The 25,409-nt window shown below is 40.1% G+C and overlaps 1 protein-coding gene across 5 annotated transcripts in view; it reads right to left on the reverse strand.

Moving 5' to 3' along the window:
* Positions 1–25,409, reverse strand: part of DENND3 (DENN domain containing 3) — a 70,374-nt gene that overhangs the window by 27,255 nt on the left and 17,710 nt on the right. For 4 of the 5 annotated variants that reach the window (XM_073330017.1, XM_073330018.1, XM_073330020.1 and 1 more), the window contains 9 exons: positions 22,595–22,706; positions 21,310–21,429; positions 19,687–19,905; positions 16,841–16,962; positions 15,633–15,788; positions 11,658–11,754; positions 8,454–8,557; positions 1,682–1,863; positions 24–545 (listed from right to left, as the gene is read on the reverse strand). In XM_073330017.1, the coding sequence (XP_073186118.1) occupies positions 24–545; positions 1,682–1,863; positions 8,454–8,557; positions 11,658–11,754; positions 15,633–15,788; positions 16,841–16,962; positions 19,687–19,905; positions 21,310–21,429; positions 22,595–22,706 (1,634 nt within the window). The remainder of the gene's footprint in view (positions 1–23; positions 546–1,681; positions 1,864–8,453; positions 8,558–11,657; positions 11,755–15,632; positions 15,789–16,840; positions 16,963–19,686; positions 19,906–21,309; positions 21,430–22,594; positions 22,707–25,409) is intronic. The other variant, XM_073330019.1, reaches the window with a different exon arrangement.

The following is a 25,409-nucleotide window of genomic DNA, read 5'->3' on the forward strand; positions in this document are numbered from 1 at the left end:
TTAACACAACATTTTCTGCTTACCTACTGTTAAGGCATCAAATAGCCGATGTATTGTGTCTATATCTTTGATAATCCCAGATTCTTGGATTCGCTTCACAAAATCGTCCAACTGCATGTGTGTTTTTGGTAATTTAAAATTTTTCACATGGTCATCTACTTTTATGACTTCTCTTTGTTTTTCCATCACTTGACTAATCAACCTCTTCAGCTCGGGTTTGCGGTCTGCTAGGGAACGTTCAAAAGGAGGCATATTTTCCACCACCTTCCTCACAAGATCAGTAGGGAAAATTCTTATGTCCGTTTTATATAGATTTTGAAAGTCTGAAAGCGCATCCAGTAGTTTTCCTTGCATCAAACCAATAAGTCCACGAAGGTAGTAATATCTTGCCAGCAGTGCTGAGTTATCATGTTGTAAAATATTTATAGCTCTGGTGAGATGATTGATAAAATCTGTATAGTAGGTGTGAACACACTGACTCATCAGAGGAAAGTGAATTTCTGGGATCTTGAACGTACTAATTGATTTAGATGACAATTTTACAGCTAAAAAAGAGAAATAAAGTGCTAGATATAAAAGTGAAGAATGAAAGCCTACAAGTATCTTCACACAAGGAATTTTGTGACCTGCGCCTTCAGTAATACAGTATTATGCTTGTGAGAAAAATAAAATTGTTCGCCACACACTCCTGGATACCAGCAGGCCCTGATTAGGTAGTCCATCCCTACTCAGCAACACACTTGAGCACATGCTTTACTTCTGGTACATGTTTCAATCCCATTGACTTTGCTGAACAGAGATGAGCTTAAGCGTATTTCTGAACTGAGCCTTAGGTGGGAAAGGATAAGTCGGTCCAGTAACTGGTCCGGGAAGCAGCCCCACAATGACAACACTAGAGTAGGTGTTCCTTGTGGTGGTTGCAGGATAGCACAATTCTGAGCACAGTGCAGCCAAACTTTCAGGATAATGCAAGTCACTACTTCATGTAACGTTTGGTTACCACCTCCTGACTTCTGCTGTGTTTACGTGGTCAGTGTGATGCTGTATAGAAAAGAAGGTGACCATCTACACTAATATGGTCCTGTTGCAAAACTGTGATAAATCTTGTACTAAGTACAAGACACTGTGTGTGTGGGGTTATGAAATGTGTGTGTTTGTATCTTAAACATGTTGTGGGTCTGAGACACACCCACAGGTTAGCTCTTTAGAAATAACAAAGGAGTTGCAAACTAAGGCATCTGCGGTGCGGAGCCCCCTGGCTGCCCCTATGCATAGGAGCCAGAGGAGTGACATGCTGCTGGTTCCAGGAGCCATGCGGAGTGGGGCAAGTTGGAGCACCAGAGCAGGGCAAGTGCCAGATCCTGCTCCCCGGTGTGAGGCTTGAGCACTGGATGTGGCCCCCGGGCCGTAGTTTGCCCACTCCTGCTCTACGGTGACTGTCTATGGCTCTATGGTAAAACTAGTATAGTGCTCCAGGAATCCACATTCGTTGCTGGCTTGGTGAAATCTAAATTATAGAATATACCACCAGTTTGGGTGTGTTTGCCCTGTTTTCTGACAGTCTGACCAGAGATTGGCTCACTCAACTGTGAGCCACACCAGGCACCATGACAGTGAGCACCCAAGTACCTGGTCCATGATATCACAAGGTACTGTACTTGTTAGACACATTTTTCCTTACCACGCTCTGTCTCTGATCTTCGGAGTGATGAAGTCCTAGCAGGACTATCATGAGACCTAATATCTTGTAAATTAGGCATACTTATTACCATACGTTTACTGATCATATACTGAGGGTTAAATCTTTTAGAAGCCATTTTCTCCACAGTCAGTCTTCGTGGGCTATCAAGCATTGAATTTAATCTGAAGAAAAAACAATTTTTAATTACATTTTACACATATTAAACTATGCATCTGCATAAATGAAGATAAATAGTAATTTTTTATTATTACTCTTTTTTGTCTTACAGTAACACCTACCAACTCACAGCACTCTATGGCCAATTTACCGCAGGACATTTTTGTCACATCCTTTGCAGTAAATTTCATAAAGATGGCTCATCAATTACCTAGAAAGACAAGGTTACTCACCTTGTGCAGTAACTGATGTTCTTTGAGATGGTTGTCCCTGTGGGTGCTCCACTTTAGGTATCTTGGCACCCTGCGCTTAAAATTGGAGATCTGTAGTAGCAGTGCCCGGTTGGGTCACACACCCGCTGTACCAGTCTCACACCACTCCGAGCGGTTACATAGCAGTGCACAGCCAACCGCCCCCAGTTCCTTCTCTACCCCAGAGAATCGGCAAGAAACTCCAAAGTAGAGGGAAGGAGGAGGGTAGTGGAGGGACAACCATCTCAAAAACCCTCAGTTACTCACACACATTCTTGTCAACTGCTAGAAATGGCCCATCTTGATTATCACTACAAAAGGTTCTCTCTCTCTCCTGCTGGTAATAGCTCACCTTAACTGATCACTCTCGTTATAGTGTGTATGATAACACCCATTGGTTTCATGTTCTCTGTGTGTGTATATATCTATCTTCCTACTGTATTTTCCACTGCATGCATCAGATGACGTGGGTTTTAGTCCATGAAAGCTTATGCTCAAATAAATTTGTTAGTCTCTAAAGTGCCACAAGTCCTCCTGTTCTTTTTGCGGATGCAGACTAACACGGCTGCTACTCTGAAACCTGCACAAGGCAAGTAACCCTCTCCTTCAAGGAGTGTTCCCATGGGTGCTCCACTTTAGGTGACTATTGAGCAGTTCTCAGTGGAGGGGAAGGGCTTCGGAGTTGGTTTATTGATGGTGGATAACACCGTAAGTCCCAACTGAGCATCTGCTGCTGATTGTTGTTCTAACACATAATGTTTAGTGGAAGTATGGACTGATGTCCAGGTACCTGCTTTGCAAAAGCCAATGATAGGTACATTATTTAGAAAGGCCACAGATGCTGCTAACGCTCTGGTGGAGTGTGCGCGGACTCCTGGTGGGGGTTACAGATTTTTGTTTTGGTAGCACAAATGGATACATCCAGATATCCATTTGGATAATCTCTGTTTTGAGATGGTTTGGCCCCTCAAGCGTTCTGTTATGAAAACAGATTGTTCTATGTAGAAAGCTAATGCTCTGCGAACATCTAGCATGTGGAGTGAGGTTTCCCTCCCATCAGCATGTGGCTTTGGGAAAAATACATGTAAGTAAATGGGCTGATTTAAATGAAAAGGGGAGGTGACCTGGGGTATGGATTTAGGGTGCAGTTGTAGGATTACTTTATCCTTAAAGAATGTTGTATAAGATGGATGCGCCATTAGGTGCGCCTAATTGCTATCACATCTGCAAGATGGGCGGGAGACTGAGGAAAGCCACCTTCATAGATAAGTGCAACAAGGAGCAAGTTGCAAGGTGCTCAAAAGGTTTTCCTGTGAGACTGCACAGAACAAAGTTGAAGTCCCACATGGGTGTAGGGTTTCTTAGTGTGGGATAAGCGTTTTCTGTGCCTTTAAGGAAGCGTTTAATCATCAAGTGAGCAAATATAGTGACTCCGTCCACTTTGTCATGGAAGGAGATGATGGCAGCCACATGTACCTCTGATGGAGCTTATGGATAGCCCTGATTTTTTAAGGGCCAGTGTATAGTCGAGAATTCTCGATAGTGGGGCCGACAGTGGACAGATCCGTTTGTCCTGGCACCAAGTGCAGAATTGTTTCCACTTATGGATATAGGTCTTTCCTGTGCTTAGTCTCCGACTGCTCAGTAGTATATCTTTCACTTGCTCAGAACAGTCTTGATCGACGCTCCCCGCCACCCACCCCCATCAGCCATGGAATAACCAGGTCTTGAAGTGGAGTACTGTGACAGACACATCCTGAATCTTGTGATAGGAGGTGAGGCAGTAAGGGAAGGATATGAGGTGGTTTCACTGCCATCTGACACAGGTATGGGAACCATGTCTGTCTGGGCCATGTGGGTACAATGAGAATGATCCTGGATTTGTCCTGCCTGATCTTGTGAATGACTGCTTCGGAGTGGAGTCAGGGGAAAGCATACATCAGTGGCACTTCCCAGTTTAGGAGGATAGTGTCGCTTAGGGAGTGATGTCCCAATCTGGCCCGGGAGCAATATTGTGGGCACTTGGCATTTTGAGCTGTTGCAAATAGATCTATGGTGGGGAACCCCCATAGTTTCAATATGGCTTTGAAAATTCAGGATCCATCTCCCACTCATGGGTTTGTGAAAAATCCCTGCTTAGTTGATCTGCTGTTGTATTCTGACAGCCCGGCACATAAGATGATGATCTCTATGTTGTTCACGATGCACCAATTCCAAAGGCGTATTGCCTCCGTACATAGGGAGTATGATCGTGCTCCCCCTTGGCAATTTATATAGAACATGCATGCTGTATTTTCTGTAAGGATCTTGATGGTATTGTTCTTGATTAAAAGGGAGAAAGTGCTCACATGCATTTCGGACTGCCCTTAGCTCCAACAAGTTTATGTGAAGGCTGGATTCCGCGGCGTTAGACTGTATTGTCACGTAGACATGCCCCCCAACCAAATGGGGAAGTGTCTGTCGTGATGGTCATGGTTGGAGCCTTTTGTTGGAAAGGGACTCCTGAGCAGACATTTTGTGTTTGCGTCCACCATGTTAGCAAGTCTTTTACCCTGCATGGCACTGTGAGGCGTGTTGAGAGAGTATCTGTGCAGTATATACACTGTTCGAAGCCATGCCTGTAAGCACCTCATGTGGAGCCTGGCATATTTTAGAACAAAGATTGTCGTAGACATGTGCACCAAGAGCTGTAAGCATGTTCTGGCAGATGTTTGCAGGCTGTTCATCACCACTGAAATTAGGTTGACAAGAGTGAAGCATCGTTGTCAGGGTAACGTTGCTGAGAGACAATAGAGGTAGGCCCCTATGAATTTCAACTTTTGGACAGGAACTAATGTGGACCTTTGTACATTTATTTACAACCCTAAGTCCATGAACAGGGTTATCATGGTCTGCGTGGCGTTTATTGCTCCTTACTGCATTGTTGCCCTTATCAGGCAGTCGTCTAAGTATGGAAATATCATCACTCCTTGTCTGCGGAGGTGAACTGCAACAACAGCAAGAACCTTGGAAAAGTCTCTTAGGGCAGTGGATAGGCCGAAGGGTAGTACTCGGTATTGGAAATGCTGATTCCTTAGGGTGAATTTCAGGAATCTTCTGTGTGACGGATGAATGGCAATATGAAAATAGCATCCTGGAGGTTGAGGGCCAAGAACCAAATCTCCTCTCTCTAATGCCTGAATTATTATGGTTAATCTCACCATTTTGAAACGTCATGTTCTCATGGATTTGTTGAGTTTTTGTAAATCCAAAATGGGTCTCCACCCGCCACGCTCTCTTTCTGAGTTAGAAAGTGATGGAAATAAAAACCTCTCCCCCTGTGTTGGGATAGTACGGGTTCCAAGGCACCTAATTGTACAAGGGGGCTTCTTTCCTGTTATAACAGGTGCTCATGAGACGGGTCCCTGAAGAGGGACGGGGAAAGGGAAGGGGGTTGGGTAGGTGAGATAGAAATAAAGGGGATGGAGTAGCCCTTCTGGATAATCTCTAGAACCCGTTTGTCTGTCATGATGGTGTTCCAGACTGGATAGTAGAGTGACAGTCTCCAAATGGGTGGGGGACCATATCTGGTTCCGGGACCAGAGAGAGTGTGAATGTCTTGTGCCCTTGACCACACCTTTAAAAATGATTGTCTGGAGGTGGATGGTTGAGATGTTGAAGACTGACCTTGGTTCTGCCGATGACTGTTCCGTTTTTGTTTACTCTGTTGGTTGTACTGTCTTTGTGGCTGGAAGTATGGTGTAGACCAGAATCTCTGGTTATAAAACCTGCTCTGTTTCTTTTTATTTGCAGGTACATATATGCCCAGGGTTTTTAAGCTCACCCTTGAGTCCTTTAAGGTGTGTAGAGACACATCGGTTTGGTCTGCAAATAATTTTAACCCTTCAAAGCATAAGTCCTCAACAGTTGCTTGAATCTACCTTGGGAACCTGGAAAGGTGGAGCCAGGATGCACGGCGCATGATCATGGATGTAGCGATGGACCATGCTGCCATGTCTGCAGAGTCAAGAGAGGCCCGTAGGGCCGTCCTGATGATGAGACACCCTTCAGAAACTTTTGCCTTATATTGCTTTTTTTTTTGTCATCAGGGAAACTTTCAACAAATTCTGACATTTTCACAAACGGATTGTGTGCGTATTTTGCCAGTAGGGCCACATAATTGGCTATGTGGAACTGGAGTGTGGTGAAGGAGTAGGCTTTCCATCCAAAGAAGACTAGCCTTCTCCAGTCCTTTTCATATGGGGTCATTCTGGACTGATGTTCTCCCCTTTGGTTGATTGCATCCACCACCACAGAGTTTGGTGTGGGGTGGATGAATGAAAATACAGCTCCTTTTGCTGGCACATAATACTTTTTGTAAGACCTCTTACATGAGAGAGGGACTGTACTGGGTGTCTGCAAGATTATTTTTGCAGGCTCCATGACAGCATCATTAATTGGCAGGCCTATCTTTGCCACTGGGGATGCCTGGAGTATGTCTGTGAGCTTGTGTTGATCTCTGGTAGTTGTGCTAGCAAAATGTCCAGGGATTCAGCTACCCTTCTGAAGAGCTCATAAAAAGATTTGAAATCATCCTCCAGTGTGTGTGTGTGGGGGGGGGGGTTTAGGGGAGGTGGCATTGTCATTTCATCCGGTGACAAAGATGAAATGTGAGTGGGCTGTAGAGTGTCACCTTCAGCTTTGTTCTCAGGCTCCTGAATCTCTTCCTCTTGTGTCTCTGAGGGTGCTGGGACTGTTGGTGAAGGGGACAGTGTTGCTCTGGACCTAAGCAGGTTAGGGGGCCTGAGATTTTGGGCCCTACACATCGCCCACGGATCCCAGTATGGCCAGCTGGGTGGGAATGGTATAGGGGGCGGTGCCCATGGTTGACCATACCAGCCCCGCATGTCTGTAGATGTTTGGTGATGAGAAGATCCAGGGTTAGGCAAGGAGTGTATATTACTGCCTTATCCTCTTCTTCCTCATCACTGGAGATAGGAGGGGCTGATCCACAGGGAATGGTTACCAAGCTTGGTCCCAGTCTAGATGGGGTACTGTTGGTACTAAGTAGAGGAGATTCAGGCGTTGAGGCTTCTATCAGGTCCACATGCCTCATGAATTGCTGCGGGACCATGAAGCTCGGTGCCGGGAAGGCATCGTGCACTGACCACTAATTAGAGTTTTAGCTGTTGGTGCCAATGACTTAGAGCTGTTCTACATAGGTACAGCAGGTGGTGCCATTGTACTGCTCGGTGCCGAGGTTTTCTTCAGCTCAGTAGGTGCTGAGCTGGGAGGTTTGACTTTGTTACTTGCACCTGCATTAGAGCTTGCCCACATAGGGTCTTTAGCTTCTCGGTAAGTCTCAGTATCAGATGTTCCCGGTGCCTCGCAGTCAGATGCAGTCTGTGCCATTGCTACCGGGGCAGATTTTTCATTTGGAGATCACTTTCTTTCAGGTGATTCTCAGTGTGGGGATGTGTGGGGCCATTTTTTGGTAGCCTTTCTAGGAGCAGGCTCCTTAGCAGCTGTTATTGAAGCAGATCCCGTCAGACACTGCCGCTGGCAACCGTTGGCCAGGAGGCGTCCTGGACTGAGGGATTTCTCCATCATAAGGAGCTTCAATTGGAGATCCCTGGCCTTCCTTGTCCTCCTGTCAGTTTTCAACAGTGTGGACATTTTTGGGTAATGTGTGTCTTGCCAAAGCAGTTGACATACTGTGCGTAGCCATCAGATCCTGGTATGGAGAGTCTGCAAGTTGGACAGCGTTTAAAGCCTGGTGAGCTAGGCATGCCTGAAAGGGAAAGTCCTTTGGAGAAAGAACAGGGATAAACCCTGCTTTTCTTTCTTTTCTTTTTTTCAAGGCAAGAGCTGAGTACTTGCTGGGGAGGCAGTGATAAAAGAGGGAAGGGAAAATAAATATATATATTTTTTAAGAAAAATACAGTAAAACATAAAATATAAAGGGCAAGGGGATAGGATAGCTAACACTATTGGGAACAGCTATGAACTATTAAACTTTTATCTAAAGTAAGAGAGGGTGTTACTGTCACTCTAACTCAAGCCAAAGGTGGTAGAGAAGGAACTGGGGGGACGGTTGGCTGCGCACCACTATGGAACCACTCAGAGTGGCACGAGATAGCTACTGCACATGCGCAGCCCAAGCAGGCACTGCTATTACAAATCTCCAGTTAAAAGCGCAGGGCGCCAACACACCTAAAGTGGAGCACCCACAGACACACTCCTTGAAGAACTTACTTATATATATAGGACATGATCCTACATCACTGACATTGTAAGACATTTTTCCATTGATTTCAGTGGAAGGAAAATCAAGTCTGTGATAAATTGTAGTGAGAAAAGTTTACCTATCTTCTTCAGACTGAGTGCTCAACTCAAGTTGGGCAAAAGCATCCATCCTTCTGTTCAGACGAGCTTTAAGAAACGAGTGAAATATATGGGTCTCTAACACCTGCAATACACAACAGCAAACTGATATTAATTGTTGATCATATACAAGTATACGTTTATTACTAGCCTTCATCCATTTTATCGGCCTAAAATTAAAGGCAAGAGCCCATAGGAATGCAATGTTAACGTTGCACAAATTTAAAAAAAAGATCACAAAAGTCAAGAAAAGTAAAAACTTAAAAATTCCAGCAGCAACATCAGGTCAACCTCTTTACACACCCTGTATAATTTTATGGTATACATTTTAATGATAGACAGCAATATATTAAACTTCAAATTTAACAAGAAAAAAAAACCTAAATTTTATATTTTCTAATATTTTTTATTGGAACCATGCAACTTTAAACTTCATTCATGATGTGAAGAAAAAGGCTCCTCACAGCTCCATGTTAAAAAATTACACTGCCAAACTGAAAAGAAAATTGGAATGATATCCCTGACGTTGACTGAATATTCCCTCTTGGGAGAGCCATTAAATTATCACTCCTTAAGGTAATTTAATTTATTGTTGAGACTTCCAGAAACACATCTAAAGCCCCAAATTTTACCCTTTAGAATGGACAAGACTGCAAAAAAAGAAAAAAAAAGAGTCAGATATTAAAATCAAAAACACACATCCAAACTCTCCCAAAAGGTCTCCCTTCTTCCCGTACCACTTCAAATGACAGAAAATGACCACCACCATATGTAACCAATAATTTGTATCATTTCTAGAAACACAATATAAACATTTCTAGCACAGGGCTCTTAATCTTGTTCACCAATGCACCAAACTACTCATTTAAGCACATGTTTAAGTCTCATTGATGTTGTCTCCCTACTATCCATCTAAGCTTTTATACCATACCTATGCCGGTGATACCTGACCTCCTTACAAATTTACTAAGGTTAACGCAAGATGCTATCTACATCTTTGGTTGTAGTTATGAAAACGAGCTCTCTTTAAATGGGAAAACAGACAGATTCTCCACTACTTTGCCTGGGGCATAAACTCCATGTCTGGGAAGAGGTATCACAGGCTAAGGGCCAGGGGGAATTATGCTCACAGGTCTTCAGTTAATTTAAATAATATATTAATGTATTTTAAAAATAAGGAAAAAATAAACCGCATATATAATAAGTTCTCCTACAATGCAGTGGGGCGGGACTAAAATTACCAGGTGGTCGATTCCAATTCAAAATACATTGCTCTATATACAGTATTTCTAATGCACTTGTCAAAGTGGCATCTAAGCAGCAATTCTGGGAATTTTATTTATATATATTTGTAACTTTATTTTCCCACTAGATGGCATGCTATATTGACAACTGGGTTTATTAAGATAACAGGTAGCAGCAACTGAACCAACTGCCCTTTTAACATAATGCTTGGTATTACTGGCCACTTTGTTAAATGCGGTGCTCCAATTTTAATTTTGTTGTAAATGAAGATATCATTAGGCTATTTAGCATTTAAGAAAATAAAGTCATTTGATTTTATTTTGGTAAATTGAGGACTTAGATGGCACAAATCCTCAAAGCAACCTGAAGATGTAAAGCATACACACACACGTCAATTTTAGTTCTTCACTTACTAATATTTCATTTACAATGAAGTATTAGAAATTATACAAACTTTTTTTTAAAAAACAATTCATTGTACACAACATTTTTTATGGCTTTGAAATTTCTTTAAACATTTTAAAATAAACATTTTAAGCTGTCTTGAGGAAATATTCCTGATTAGAAATATTAGTGGATTGTTTCATGATTTGTACATTTTTTCCTTATTCTGTTTGCTATGCATATTTTGCACAATAAAAATCTTTCCAAAATAAAAAAATTATCCTACCATAGATTTGGTAGTTTGTCCTATTAAATCTGCATGAACATTAGTATAGTCTACAGAATAGATTTAAGTAAAATGAGTTAGTGTTTTGACCCATTTCCTTCAACCTTGGGCATCTTCTAGAAATAGAACATTCAAAAATATTCTACTTGTGATTTTGAGTAGCGAACTCAAAAAGCTTCATTATCTAGTCGAGGTGAAAACTAATTATTACAATCTATTAGTGGTAGTGATCTAATTTCTTCGCAAGATGCAGAGTGCAGCTTCTGGAGAACCAACTGTCTAAGTAGCAATATTATAATAAATGAAGCTTTTGTAAATTTTGTAAGTGCACTTGTGATCTTACTCCTTCTGAGGAGTGAATCTGAAATGGCAGATAGGATTTTGGATGCTCCCACTCCCTCAAACTCTCCTACTTGGTCCCATACGCATTCAACTCTTCTTAAAGCGACATTACTGTAAAAAAGGAGTAGATTAAAAATAAACGAAAAATCCTGTATTCCTTTGCTTTTGTCATTTTAAATAGGAATTGCCATAGTGGGTCACATCAGGGGTCCACCTAATCCAGAATCCTGTCTCCAGCAGTGGTGAGAACTAGCTCCTTCAGAGGAGCATGCAAAAAATTCTGAAGTAGACAGTTATGGAATAACCTGCCCATCGAGAAACCATCTTTTCAACCCTCAGTAGTTCGAGGTTGATTTACACAGTGAAACATGAGGATTTATATTTCTTCCAAACTTTGGGAAGCGTTTTTTTTGTTTGTTTGTTTTTTAATCTAATCCCTAAAATTTTTAAATGCATCTTCCAGAGGTTTAGCTGCAAAATTGACTTTACCATCAATATAAATCATTGTGTGTAAAACCCTTGAAGCCAGTTCAAAAATATAAGGATTAATTTTCCCAGACTATAAATTACTGTGGCTCACTTAGGGCAAAATTCACCCCTTTTCAGCAAAAGATCTATGCCCACTTGAGTCCTATTTTGAAGCCTTAGCTGTGACTTCAGTCTCATGCTGGCCATTTGCAAAAGGAAAATTTCACTTTGAAAAAAATGTTTCATTTGCACCTGAGGAAGAGAGACAAAAATAATTTCAGAGAACAATATGCTACCATAGTTGTCTGTATATTTTTAATTAAAATCTAGTCAATGTGTTATGAAAACTAGTAGCTTATACAATATAGTCCAAATTTCAATAATTTAATGTGGGGTGTTTTGTAATAATAATAAAATAATAAGCTAACAGGCGATTAGAATAAACCAAGGATGTAATTACCTTTTTGTAAAATGGCTGATCCCCATGTGCCCTTGTTTTCAGAAACTCTTCACTATTAAACACTCTGTGTTCATAATTTAGATGGTCCTTGACCTCCCTGTTAATAAAGGGCAGGTTAGAAGTCTGGAGACTTTGTAAAGAGATGCATTTTTGCAGTGAACCACTGGTACTAATAGAACCATACTGCAGTGCGAGAAGGCAGGTCCTGTTTTCTGAACAATTTTTAAATCACTGAATTAAAGAAAATTAATGTAGAATCTTATCTACGATCACTGACATTTTCCATCAGCAAATCCATTGAGACACATTGGGGTCAACGTCAATATCTGAATTACCGTGCAGTACCATCTGCTTATTAATGTAATAATTTAGGCCCCAATCCTGCAACTATGTGTGTGTGGGGACAGACCCATGAAGCCATCAAGAACCCCACTTTGGGGCACCATACAGACAAAAAGATCTGCCTGTGCAGATCTAACTGCAGGATCAGGGCCTTATTTGGTGCCATTACATTGCAAGGTATTTGATCATTTGTAATGTTTTGTGTGCACATCCAGCTGCAATGTCCACTAAGTCTAGCCATAAAACCAGCTTTGCTGATAACCATGTTAAGCAAAAGAAATTTAATTCAGAAAAGAGGAGACAGGAAAAAAGGGAGAACTGGTTAAACAAAAAAAAGCAAGCATCTATATTTTAGCATATATATTATGGCAGAAAGTACAGGCTCTTCTCTTTCCCTTGCAAACCAGGAGTTAATAGCAACTTATGTGCTCCAGAAAGAGGCCAAAAAAGCAAGTTACTCTAGAAACAGGAAGGAGAGATTGACTGCGAGAAGGCTGCTCTCTGAACCAAGGGCTATGGGTAAAAAACATGAGGTTACTTACCCTAGACATATGCATATCATGGTGGCTGAAATAAGGGATCTGTTTTGTTATTATATAATAATTACTGATTCATATTGAGTAACAAGGATGAACTGAATTTTCAGGAAGGATTTGAATGAAGATGGTAATGGTATGGTGAACCAAATTTGGGACAACATACCTAAAGATGACGTTCACTCCTGTGCAGAGAGCCAGTACAAGACCTATGTACCACAAGTCTCAAGGCTCAAGTATGATTAAAATATGGTTTAAAATGGTGCCTAGATTTTGGTTTGGCCCTCTGCACAACTGTAAATTCCACTCACTATGTATAAAGTAAAGGAGTACTTGTGGCACCTTAGAGACTAACCAATTTATTTGAGCATGAGCTTTCGTGAGCTGATGCATCCGATGAAGTGAGCTGTAGCTCACGAAAGCTCATGCTCAAATAAATTGGTTAGTCTCTAAGGTGCCACAAGTACTCCTTTACTTTTTGCAAAGACAGACTAACACGGCTGTTACTCTGAAACCTGTCACTATGTATAAACATAGCGGTTGTGGGAGAAGCAGACAAACATGGCAAATGGAGTGTGGCAATTTTGTCTAGAAGTGTTTGCAGAATCTTGCAAGAGTTATCAGTATGTTTGCTGCTCTTTATGATTTTTCATAAGGACTAAAAATGCCTAGGTCTGTTCAGTCATAGATCTCAAGGTACTATCTAAGGAATGGGTAGATGATATCAGCCTGTTTCACAGATGGAAGAAGTGACTTGCTTGATGTCACACACCTAATCACTGGCAGAGCTCGATTAAAATCCAAGACTCAACTGCCCAGTTCTGCGTACGGTCCAATGGACCATACTGCCTCCGATTGAGCCATAAAATCACTGATTGATGGTATTATCTTAACCGTATTATTGCAGCTTAAATATTCATATGAATTTAGAAAAATGGTGGTTAATAAAAGGATATAAACCTACATTATTTAGGGGTGTGGGTTTTTTTTTTTGTTTTTTTTTAAAAGGATAAAACCTCTGCATACAGAAATACAAGACACTTTATTGAGAATAAAAACAGACAGTTTGAGCTGGAAACAGAAATTTCATCAACAAAGATTTACTTTCCTTCATTCCTGGACTCTGGTAGATAGAGCATTAGAAGACAGAAGAGACATTGCTGGAAAAAAGAACAAAAAAGAGAAAGTTTGAAGGAAAAAAGGAAGAAAGATGGCAACCCCATTTGCAGAATGCTAATATGATCTAGAATTAAAATCTGTTATCTATTTAGAGACAAAGCATTTTTGTAGCCAAGTATTTAATGTAATTTTAAGAGTTAAACTTGTCAGATAGCAAAGTATATTTCACCTAATATTTATTTTGAGTGTATAACAGTCAATAGTAAAAGCTCAGCAAATCTCACACTGGCAGCATATCAGATTCCTCAGACTCATTAGAAAAACCATTTTTTCCTTCTCCAGACTATGTCAGTATCTACTAAGTGGCAATCAAGTACCAGTAAGCCAGCTACCTGGAATTGAACAAATGCCGTAGGGGTGAGCTCAAATAGTCTTAACACGTCAATTTACATTTATTACTGGGACGGAGCTATATGCCGACACTCCCCTCATTAGTGTACTGTTCCATTTATCTCACAATGTGCTACATTAGCAACCATCACAAATATATCATTTGAATTTAACAAACTCCCTCACTGGAGCCTGCAGAATCATCAAACCTTCAGTATTTTTATTCCTTTGTATAAAGCTAAAATATCATGATAAATCCACCTGTAAACCATGGAGCTCTCCCACTGGTAAATCTAGATTTACAGAATCTGTGTTCTTTCTCCGTTCTGTCCTCTATTTTCTTGTAGGACCTGGGCACTAGAAGTGACACCTCTCCAAACACACACAAACCTATGGACGTCCCACATGAATGGGATGTTCAGTAAATGTTCCGAGCATGCTGAGGTACTATATGAATATTAGTGTATTGGGTTAGGGTCTCAGAACCAGAAGAGCTGGAGCAGTTGGGCAAATACCTGAGAGGAAAAGAAGAATGTGCCTCTGGTCCAAGCGATTAAGATACTCAGAAAATCTGGGAGAGGACCTGACAAGTACATTTTACTAATTCTGAAACAATCTGTTTCTGCTCAAACCTACACAACCTTGCATTAATAAAGTAAGATTGAGGGAACTAAAGGGAAATTTGAGATTTTCCAGAAATGTAAAGGCAAATTACAATAGATTTCTGGGGCAAAGATTTATGAAAGTGACTGAAACCAACAAGAAAAATCAAAGCCAAGTTGACTGCGTTCTTTCATCCGCTTATGAGAAAATGAAACAAACGTATTAGTACTTTGATTGCCATCAATATGGCTCATGCCATCTGTAACCACACTACAAAGCACTTTAATAACTTTTCATTTCCTGTTTGTGTTCTTACGCTTTAAATTTCACATGGTTGGGAGAGCAGACTCGTGACACTTCGTATTGTCTGTTATGTGTCAAGGGGCTGCAAAGATCAATCACCGCATCTGAACTCACGTGCACAATGGCAGAGACATACAGAGCTAAAGGGTCACAAACAATAAGAACAATCAGTTCTGCATTGTGCCCACTGGCTATGTCTATACAATCCCTTTTCCCTAAGCATATTTTTATTCTTCCTTACGACCCTTGCAGAGTCTGCAGGTCTAAAAGGCACTGTCACTACTTCTGTGACTATTAGTGCTATTTATACTGAACCATAATCTACTCTCAAATCTGGGGCATTTGGGCTACATCTCTCTTCCTGGTGTTTTTACATGAAATGACAGGGAGTTTAAAACAAGAATTTTAAGTTCCTCAGGACATAACAAAATACCATGAACTCTTTATCTGAAGTTATAGATAACAACGAAACTATACCCAAATATGTGAACTGCTAAAATTTTACCACTGGCCACTGTACTAAGCTAGCAAAAAAATTCTTATCAGTGTCCTTCAACAGATCTAGAGATTTTTCACAGTATCTTAAAAAAAAAATAGCAACATAATATTCTCAGAGATAGAGTAGGTGTGGATGTTAACTGGTACTAGGGCTTTATGGCATACAACCAATATCATCACCCACCTGAAGATGTTGACAATTAACTGCAAAGTAATCTGCTGAACTTTAGTATTCAGTTTTTGCTGCCAAGCCCTCCTGCGCATTTGTAGTTCAATGAAGTCTGTACTGGAGCTGAGGTGACAGAGTTCTAGATCATAATGCAACTGAAGGCTCTCAACTCTAGAAAAGAAAAAATTAATGAGTTATCCCTTAAAAACAAGGGGTTGTTTGTTTTTTAAAAATAAAGAGAAACTTGCATCTTACCCTACTTTCAACTAAAGAAATTACAAGATTTTAATTGCAAGTGTTGCTATAAAGCCAGTAACATTTCTTGTGAAGCCTACTCGTAATAAAACATGGAACTTTGGACATCTCCAATGTACATACTCCCTGGAAACATTCTTGTGTGGTATGGGCAATATTTGACTTCTAATAAGTCAGCAATGACGGCATTACACCTTAAGTGGGGTGGCCATTATCTGGCTTGCCAGGGGAAGGGGTATACCGGGGGGGTGGGGGGGGTTTAGAGAGGTGCAGAAGCAGAACAGGTCAGCAAGGCAACATTGACTCATCCCCAGGAACCGGAAGGGCAGGGACCTGATAAAGGACAAGCCCTCCCTGCACCAGGAAGAAGTGTTTGTTAAAGGAACAGAATAGGACAGGTTCAGGATGCCTATGACCAGCTCAGTAGGGAGCCAAACCCCCCTCCCCCACATCCTTTATAGCCCACCTTAACCCTCATTTGATGGGGTGTGGGGGAAGAGGATGTTAAGGTTCCAGCAGCAGGTTGGCTAGGGACCAAAATGGAAAAGGTGGGGGGAGAGGGGTAGAAAGGGTTTGATGAAAGCCCCCAGGTAGATATTTAAAGAATTATGGAGTTACCTACATTGTGAGCTTTTATGTGCTGGGTAGTGATAAATTTTTGGCCTAATTAAACCATACCCAGTGTCTCCTATTCTTCTTCCAGTATAGATGGATCACGATTATGGAATACCAACATTAGTAACCGTAAGGAAAGGAGCATTACATTGATCAGATAATAAAGAAAGGATACTGTGGTTGTGTTTATGATATATGCACTGTAACTGTATAAAGCTACCTGTACAAAAAGTCCAATTTGCCCTTGCCCAGTCTGGTGTTCTTATTTATGTGAAGTAAACAAAATCTGTTATAAAGAGTTTTCCATGGGACTTATCCTACTTAGGGCATGAACCACTCAGGTTTCTTTTTACCTTTTTATAAATGTTTCTGCTGCTTGTGAAGGGACATCTGGAATTACAGCCTCATCTACAGATGATTTTGAATGTGTAATGTCTCCATTATCAATGTTGATTAGAATTAAATCTTCAGCTTCCTTTGTAAAAACAAACGTGTTAATGATTAAATATAAATAATGTTGATAAAATATTTATTTCCTCTTGATGTAGCCTGCAGACACTTAAATATAAAATGAGTTACTCCAGCACAGTGATCGCTCTTAACTTGTTAGGAATGTATTGTAATTTATAACCAAAAAGGGATGGTTCTGTTTTAACTTGGTCTTTTGGAGGACTGAGACAACTACACAATTATTTTCAATATAAATGAATCTCACATTAATTTATTAGGATTTCAAAGAAAAAATACACAGATTTGGAGATCTAATATTCTCTCCATGTAGTATTAATGAATAAGTCCATAAATCCTCCACACATCAACATATATGTACAAGCTGTAACAGCTGGAAATTTCCTGCATATCAGGGATAAACCTTTCTGAATTAAGTTAAACACCTTTGGGGGTCCATTGTATTAAAAATGCATTTGTTTATGTGTTATTGTGAGATTGCATGTAACTTCTCTTGAAGGAAGGGGGATTTGGGAGTAATGGAAAGTTACCAAAAGGCAGAACAAGAAGAAGGTGACCCCAGCAGGACACTATAAAGGGACTCATGTAGGGAACTAGGGGAAAGTGACATCTTGCACCAGAATAAGATGAGGGAGGCTACTGCATGGGCAGGATAGGCAAGGGGGTGAAAAACCCTGCTTGCCTGCCTGATGGAACACAGATAATCTGCCGTTCCCCCCCCCCGCCCCCCCATGGACTCCCAAGGGAATGGTGAGCTAGTGAGGGACATTGCCTTTAGGATGTAAAAAGTCCCAGACTGTGGCACATGCGTACCACTCATGTGGAAGGCATATAGGGACAAATACTAGGTCTCTGCCCTGTGAGTGAGCATAGGGACCTTGAGATTGGGTCTGTGGCTGGATTCTGTTCAGACTCCAGAAGCTTACCACCCCCTAGGAATCCAGAGCAGCAGAATTTTGGACTCCCCTCAAATAAACCCTAGTGGGTGGCCAGGAAGGGACACAACAGGATCTGTGAGACAAGATACAAGTACCTTTTTTTTTTTTTTTTTAATCACCTCAGAATAGTCCTTATTCAGTTTTCATACTGAAAATAACTGGAGAAATAAATGAATGTGTGTAAAGTTCTGAATTCATAAATCTATTTGCAAGGTCAAGGACTACATAATTCAGATTATAATGCAGTGTACATAAAAAAACTTCAAAGTGACACTGAGATAAGAATATTTTTTAATTGTACTTGTGTTCGTTGCACCAACCTACACTATGTAGACTGAAAATATTTTTTACTACAATTTACTTTCACAGGTTAAAATGTTTGGTTTTGCATTTTACTGATCCTGGACAAGACTAGACTGATTAATTTGGTTTAGTCATATTCATTAATCTCATATCTACTAGCACAATGCTGTTGTGTTTGGGTTTCCAACGCTGCAAAGGAATGTCTCTCTCAGGCTTTGTCTATACTGGCACTTAATCGGCAAAACTTGTGTCATTCAGGGGCGTTAAAAAAAAAAAACAAACAAAAAAACCCCACACTCCACGCACCCCCAAATGACAAAAGTTTTACTGACAAAAAGCGCCAGTGTGAACAGTGCTTTGTGGGCAGGAGCACTCTCCTGCCAACAAAGCCACTGCCACTTGTGGGGGGCGGAAGTTTTTGGTTGGCAGGAGAGCGCTCTCCTGCTAATGAACAGCAGTTACACTGCGCGCTGTAGCACAGCCATGTCACTGAAAGCCTCATAGCGTGGCCAGACAGACAGTCACACACCCTCCAACAAATGTAAAACGCTAAATTTTGGGCCCAAACTATCTGACAGTGTCACTTTGAGCAACTGAAGTTTTATTTGTCACTGACAATGCTCTTTATATATCAACCTACAAAACACTTGTTAAAATATTAAAATTCAAAGAGAAGAAGAAAACTATGAATCCAATTCTGAAATCCCATTCTAAAAACGCACTTTTATATTGCTAAAGTCAAAGTGTTAAAAATGGCAGGTTTCAGAGTAACAGCCGTGTTAGTCTGTATTCGCAAAAAGAAAAGGAGGACTTGTGGCACCTTAGAGACTAACCAATTTATTTAAGCATAAGCTTTCGTGAGCTACAGCTGCATCCAATGAAGTGAGCTGTAGCTCACGAAAGCTTATGCTCAAATAAATTGGTTAGTCTCTAAGGTGCCACAAGTGTTAAAAATGTAAATCTGGAAATCCATCATGACAAAGAATTAGGAATTTGAGGCCCATGTACTGCACAAAAATATTAAGCATTTTCAAAGCTGTGCTTGGTGCTGCAGAGAAACAAGCAAAGATATGTGCCCTCCCTGAAAAATTGACAGTGTGAGGGCCTGATACTGCAATCACATACATACGTGCAAAACGTTATCGACAGGAAAATTCCCACTGGCTTCAATGGGACTACTCATGTGCATAAATTACATCTGAGCATACATTTGCAGGATTGGGACCCAAATCTGACATCACATAACAAACAACTATCATAGACCACGCTGGGGAAGGAGAAGACAGACTAGAGTTATAAGAATACAAACAAAAAAATTTTTTTAATCCACTCAATAACTAAATGATGGTTCTGCTGAAGTTAAAAAAAATTTTGTAGGAAATCTGGCAAAAATTTGTTTTAAAGAGGGACTGAATTGAGGCAAGGGAGGTGACTTACTAAACAGACCTAGGGAAAAGCAACAGCAAGAGTGGGAATGTTCTATGACAAACCTGGCTAACTTCTTCAAAATGATCAATGTGACATCCCATAAGAAAAGATGTTGGGGCCATTACAAAATCCAGCATCTGACGAGATAGAATAGGTACAAAAGTGTGTTGCCATTGAATAGGATGAAGGTACAACATGAAGCATTCAGCTATGAGTGTTAGCAGGGCCCAGTCAGAAGAGAAGAAAACAATCCTCTGCTCAGTTAAGATGCAAGTTATAATCTGGAAACAATGATGAAAATGATGAATATTAGTAATAACACTTGTTACATAGAGCAAGTTCTATAAAAAGCATCTCCAAGCACTTTACAATTTAAGGTTCACCTTCAGGGGATCAGTGTTACAGTAATACATATTTTACACATTGATAAACTGAGACAAAGACAAGTTAAAGGATTCTTACACAGCCAGAGTGCTAGGAATAAAAACTGGGGTGAAATACTGGCTCCACTGACGTCAATGAAAGTTATATGCCATTACTTCAGTGGAACCAAGATTTCTTCTCAGGAGTCCTGTCTATCAGTCCACTGGCTCTAGCCACAAGACTACAACGTAAGAGGCCTTTATAGCACTCAAATTAAAGGGATAAGAAGCAAAACCAGACACTGTTGAAACACACAAATGTACCACATAAATTTTAGAGTAAAGGGCCACAAATTGTTAAGCTTGTATGGGCTCTAGAAGGAGGTGATCATGCACAACATTTTCAAATGGGAAGGCTGGCTGTGCATCAAATGCATGCAGACAAATACACGACATAGTGGGCATGGCTAAAAAAAATAAGCCAACACTACCTATTTTCAGAACTGAGATGCAAACTAGGAACAAACCAAAGGCACAGATGAAACAAGGATCCAATCAGCCCTTCAGTTCAAAAGGGAAATCAGCTGAGGGGGACAATGGTGATGTATTAAGAAAATAAGAAGGGCTGCTGGCAGGACATTGTCTTGCCTTTCTTCATTAATTACATTCGACAAATATAATGGTGGCACCTGTTGCAGCTCCATTGTTATGGCTGGCTGAGTTTTGCATGTAAAACAGACTGAATTCTCTGCTATGTATGATAAAAACAGCGTATACTCCTCAAAATTATAGCACTTACTGTTTTAGTATGGAATGAATTTTATGAGAGTTTACAAGTAAATCTGTTATTTAGTTTAGGAGTTTTAACAATTGGTCCTTTAAGAAATTTAGCACCTGGTGTTAGACCATGAAGGAAAAAGAACAATCAAGCTAATGTATCTTTAAAATCAGTTTAATCTAATCTGGACCCCAAAACACAAAAATGCCTTAATCAGAAACATTTATTGCATGGTGTTACTACATAGAGTTAAATTGTTTGAGTGCCCTAAATGTGCATTTCCATGTATTTTAATATATTCGGATTTATTTTAACTTTAACCTTAGCTCTGAATTTCCTGTGTTTACAAGTGCACGATTTGGGGATAATTACATCTCTGTAATGTATTTAACCCTAAATTACTGATATGTATTCTCAACCCGGACTCCATCTTGCAGATTTTTTTCTGGGAACAACAAGAAAAGAATCAAGGTAACACAAGCAAAAAAAAAAAAAAAGGTGACACTTTACAGAATCCTCTTTAAAGTTTTTTTTTTTGTTTTTACCTGTAGCACCTGTTCTGGTTTGAAACACAGTAATGGAAGATGAAGATCCAAGTCAATAATTGGGCTGTCTGGATCCTCCCGTGATGGAAAGACTATCTGTAGTGGTTTCATATTAAATATCTGTAGTAACACATGTTTTTCAATTAATTTTTAAATGAAGAAATGGTCCCATAGAACATGAAATTTTAAATCCCAATTCTAATAAAATATTACGGTTATCTGACAGAAAATTATATAAATAAATAAAAGCACAGAACCTAACATTTTGCTTTATGTACAAAAGATAATTGCAGTACTGGAAGTATTAAACTCAATAATAACAATCTCCATAAAGATTTATAAAGCACTTTGTGTTTCCTTTCAGTCTAGTAAGAGATTTTAGATACTGAAACAGATATTAAAATTGAGGAAATGAAATACCTTTTTACACAAAATTATAAAAAGTATTTTGATATAATCATAATCATCTTTAATGGACTCTTGTCAATTATGTCTATTGTAAGTTTAGTCTAACTGCATTGTGTCTTTCTAGGCTACCTCTGCCTTTATCAGAGCAATCTGTCTGGATCCACCTGCTTTATTATCTAATATTTTTTCTCCAATTCTAACTGAGAAACTTTACCAAAACATAATTTGTAATTTCACTGCTTGCTGATTACAACTTAAAGTGTAGACCAGCTTATAATAATTGATTTGATATAAATAAGGTTAATAATTAAGAGCTGAATCATGCCATTTAGACAACCCACAGAAGGAACTGTGGAGAGCTGAACCATTCCAAAAGCAGCCTCTTGAAGCTCCCAGGTGCACATAGGGAGAATACACCCCTTTTTACAGTGCATCTATATATGGACCCCGTTACTGTAGTATCAGAGAGCCTCACACTCTTTAATGTATTTATTCCTCCAACACCCCTGTAACATAGGGAAGTACTGTCCTCATTTTGCAGATGGGGAAATTGAAGCTAAGTGATTTGCCCAAGGTCACACAAAACATCTGTTGTTTCAATTCCCTGCTCTGCCACATCTCCCAAGTACTAGACTAGCACTCTAAAAATTCAAAAACGCTTCCTCTCCTCACTACCCTATCTGCTGTGTACCATGTGTCCATTAGAAAACAGGGTAAGAGCAGTCTGTGCCCCAGGAGCACAGGTACTACTTCAGTGGCATCACATTGGCATTAAAACTGGTGTTACAGAATATGCCCCATTTTACACAAACAGCACACTTAGTATTATATAGTAGGTAATGTTAAAATAATTATGAAATTGAGCTTCACTAATTACCAAGTGGAGTGTTCCTGGTGGAGGACTGGGTATTAAAGATAATTTTGCTGCAAATTCTTTTATACGATCATCAACGTCTAAATCCCTGCGAGGTGTCAGATGTACCAGTAAGCTGAAATTAAAGTATGTCAAATATTTTTTTAAAATGTAACATGTAAAGAGGCTAAAAAATAAACTCTTCCTTGATACCTTAAAACTAAAAAAAAACTGTTGGGATGGATAAAAGTATTATTGCAACTATTTAACCTCTGGTTTATTAGATAATTTAGAGGCTCCAACTGATTTTAACAATGTTGCTGTGTATGAAGCTGCTCCTTCATATCTTTCACACACAAGTTTATTTATTCTTCATGTGTGCACGTCTGTCAAAATGTTTCTATTTTAGGAGTTGAACTTCTTCGCCACTTCAAAACCAGAGAAGGCTGAAGCTTATTGGAAATTAGCCCGTTTTTACAGGCTTACACGCACTATTCAGTTATAAATTAAAAATACACAATCCAAAAAAAGCGTTACTACTGCAGCATTACAACTGAGCAATTAAATGCACGTCAAACTCAGAAGTTTAATTTCCTAAATCAGTGCACAAATGTACAGTAGTGCAATAAATGACCATTAAAATGTGTGCTTCAACGTGCATGCATTGTAGCAAAAAATTAACTATAAGAAGTTAGAACTTTGAATTTCCTAACTTTTGTGCTCATATAAATTGTCAATTTTAAATTACATCAGATTTTTTTTTAAAAATGCTTTGGTTCATTTTTTGTACGTAAATATGCTATTGTGTTTTGCCTGTGAAAATAAGTTCAGACACTGTTGTCAGCTCCAATTCATACCACAACATTATCATATTTTCAATGCAATAGTTGTTGTGATTGTGTCTAACTTGGGATTTAAGCTCCATGTGGAAGTGATCATTTCTTTCCCTATGTTTACACACTGCCTAGGAAACAGACAGAGCTTCACAGAGCACAATAATGAACTGGAGACCACCAGCTGTGCCCCACAATCAGAGAATGTGGATCCTGATCAGCCACTAGGAGACATAGACAAATAGGTAAGAGTTTATTCCAGCCAATAACTGGAGGAGTCACATCACAGAGAGGTTCTACTTTCAGTGCTGGAAGTCCTTTCTGACAAACTACAAGGTTACGTAATGACAGTCTAAAATTTCTCTGAAATATTTGGTACGATACCTAGGAAAAATCCAGTATTGGGACAAAGGAAATTTCCTAAACACAAGATATAATCGGACTTTACCTTTCTTAGCATTGAGCCAGCCATTGAGGAGTCTCATACAGCCATCTAATTTTTCAAAAGTGACTAGTAATTTTGGGTACATTTTTGGTTGTCCAAATTGAAACACCAGAGAGGCCCGACTTCCAGAAGGTGGGGGTTCAATGTTTTCTGAAACTCATACCTCTTCAAGGCATCTCAAGTCTGCCACTTAAAAGTTACCCAAAATTACTAGTCACTTTTGAAAAGTTAGACCAATGTTCTCTCCTGAACAGAAATCTATATAGATTATCTGGCCAATAGCTTCAAAATTCACTCCTAGTTTGGCCCCTCCTTTCAGATGATGACAACTCTTCCCTATCAAAGCAACAGTGATCCAATTTTTTCCCCCATGATTTTCCCATCTCTTCTCCTGACCTCAACCTCCAACCCCACTTTCTGGCCCCATCCCTTCAGCCAGGAAAGACTAAGGGCTTGTCTACACTGGCACTTTACAGCGCTGCAACTTTCTCGCTCAGGGATGTGAAAAAACACGCCCCTGAGCGCAGCAAGTTTCAGCGCTGTAAAGCACCAGTGTAGACAGTGCACAAGCGCTGGGAGCTGCACCCCTCATGGAGGTTTTTTTGTTGTGGTGGGTTTTTTTGTTTTTTGTTTTTTATTTGAGAGCACTGGGAGAGCTCTCTTCCAGCGCTCTGCCATGACTACACAAGCCACGTTAAAGGATCATGGCCTGAAAAAGTGTGTCCAGAATTTCATGAGAAGGGAGGGGAGCCAGCTGTGCTACCTTATCAGGTTTAGGCATCCAGCGGAATAGGAACTAGTAGCAGTTGCCTGTATTTAGATGAAGAGATTTGGAAGACTCAGTTGCCCAGAAATCCCTGCTGAAACCACATGACTGGTATTAAGGACACACTGCACCTGCAGGCTTGCTAGCAGCGAGCTCTCTCTCATTTACTCTTTCTCAGCAGCCAGCTACTGAAAGCTGCATCCAGAATTGCTGGCTGTACTGCAGAACCTGAGCTGTTGTGGAATTGTGTGAACAACCAGGAGACTATCCTCTGTATCTGGGGAGACCTTGTCGGTTTGGGTGGTGTGGTATGAAAGTCCTCATGCTAGAGACAGCATCTCATCACAGACTAATCAAGGAGACGACCAGGGAGCTTGTACGAAAATGCAATTGCCTGTTTATAGTTGATGGCTGTCGTTTTATAACTGGGATTACCACCAACTACCACTGTATCAATTTTAACCTGCTCTATATAAAAGTGTCTCACTCCTATTATCTGGACTGCCTCTGCTAATTCAGAGATAACTAGTGCCACCTTTGAACTCCTGTTCATCACACCCACAATCACAAAAAGTGTCTGGGGTTTTAAAACTACAAGGGAGCACACACCCTGAAGGTGCTGATGGTGAGTGTTCTTGTGTACGTTTAATGGGTTTTGGAGTTTTATTTAACATAAGTCTGTTGCACTGAGTAGCAGTTAAGTTTACTTTCACGTTTATAAGTCGCCACCATTAGCTGCCACCTACTATTACCTTGTCACCGTTGCTACGGTAGGTACCTATTTTATTCTGTTGC

This window comes from Lepidochelys kempii, chromosome 2 (assembly GCF_965140265.1).
Source record: "Lepidochelys kempii isolate rLepKem1 chromosome 2, rLepKem1.hap2, whole genome shotgun sequence".
NCBI classification, from domain to species: domain Eukaryota; kingdom Metazoa; phylum Chordata; order Testudines; family Cheloniidae; genus Lepidochelys; species Lepidochelys kempii.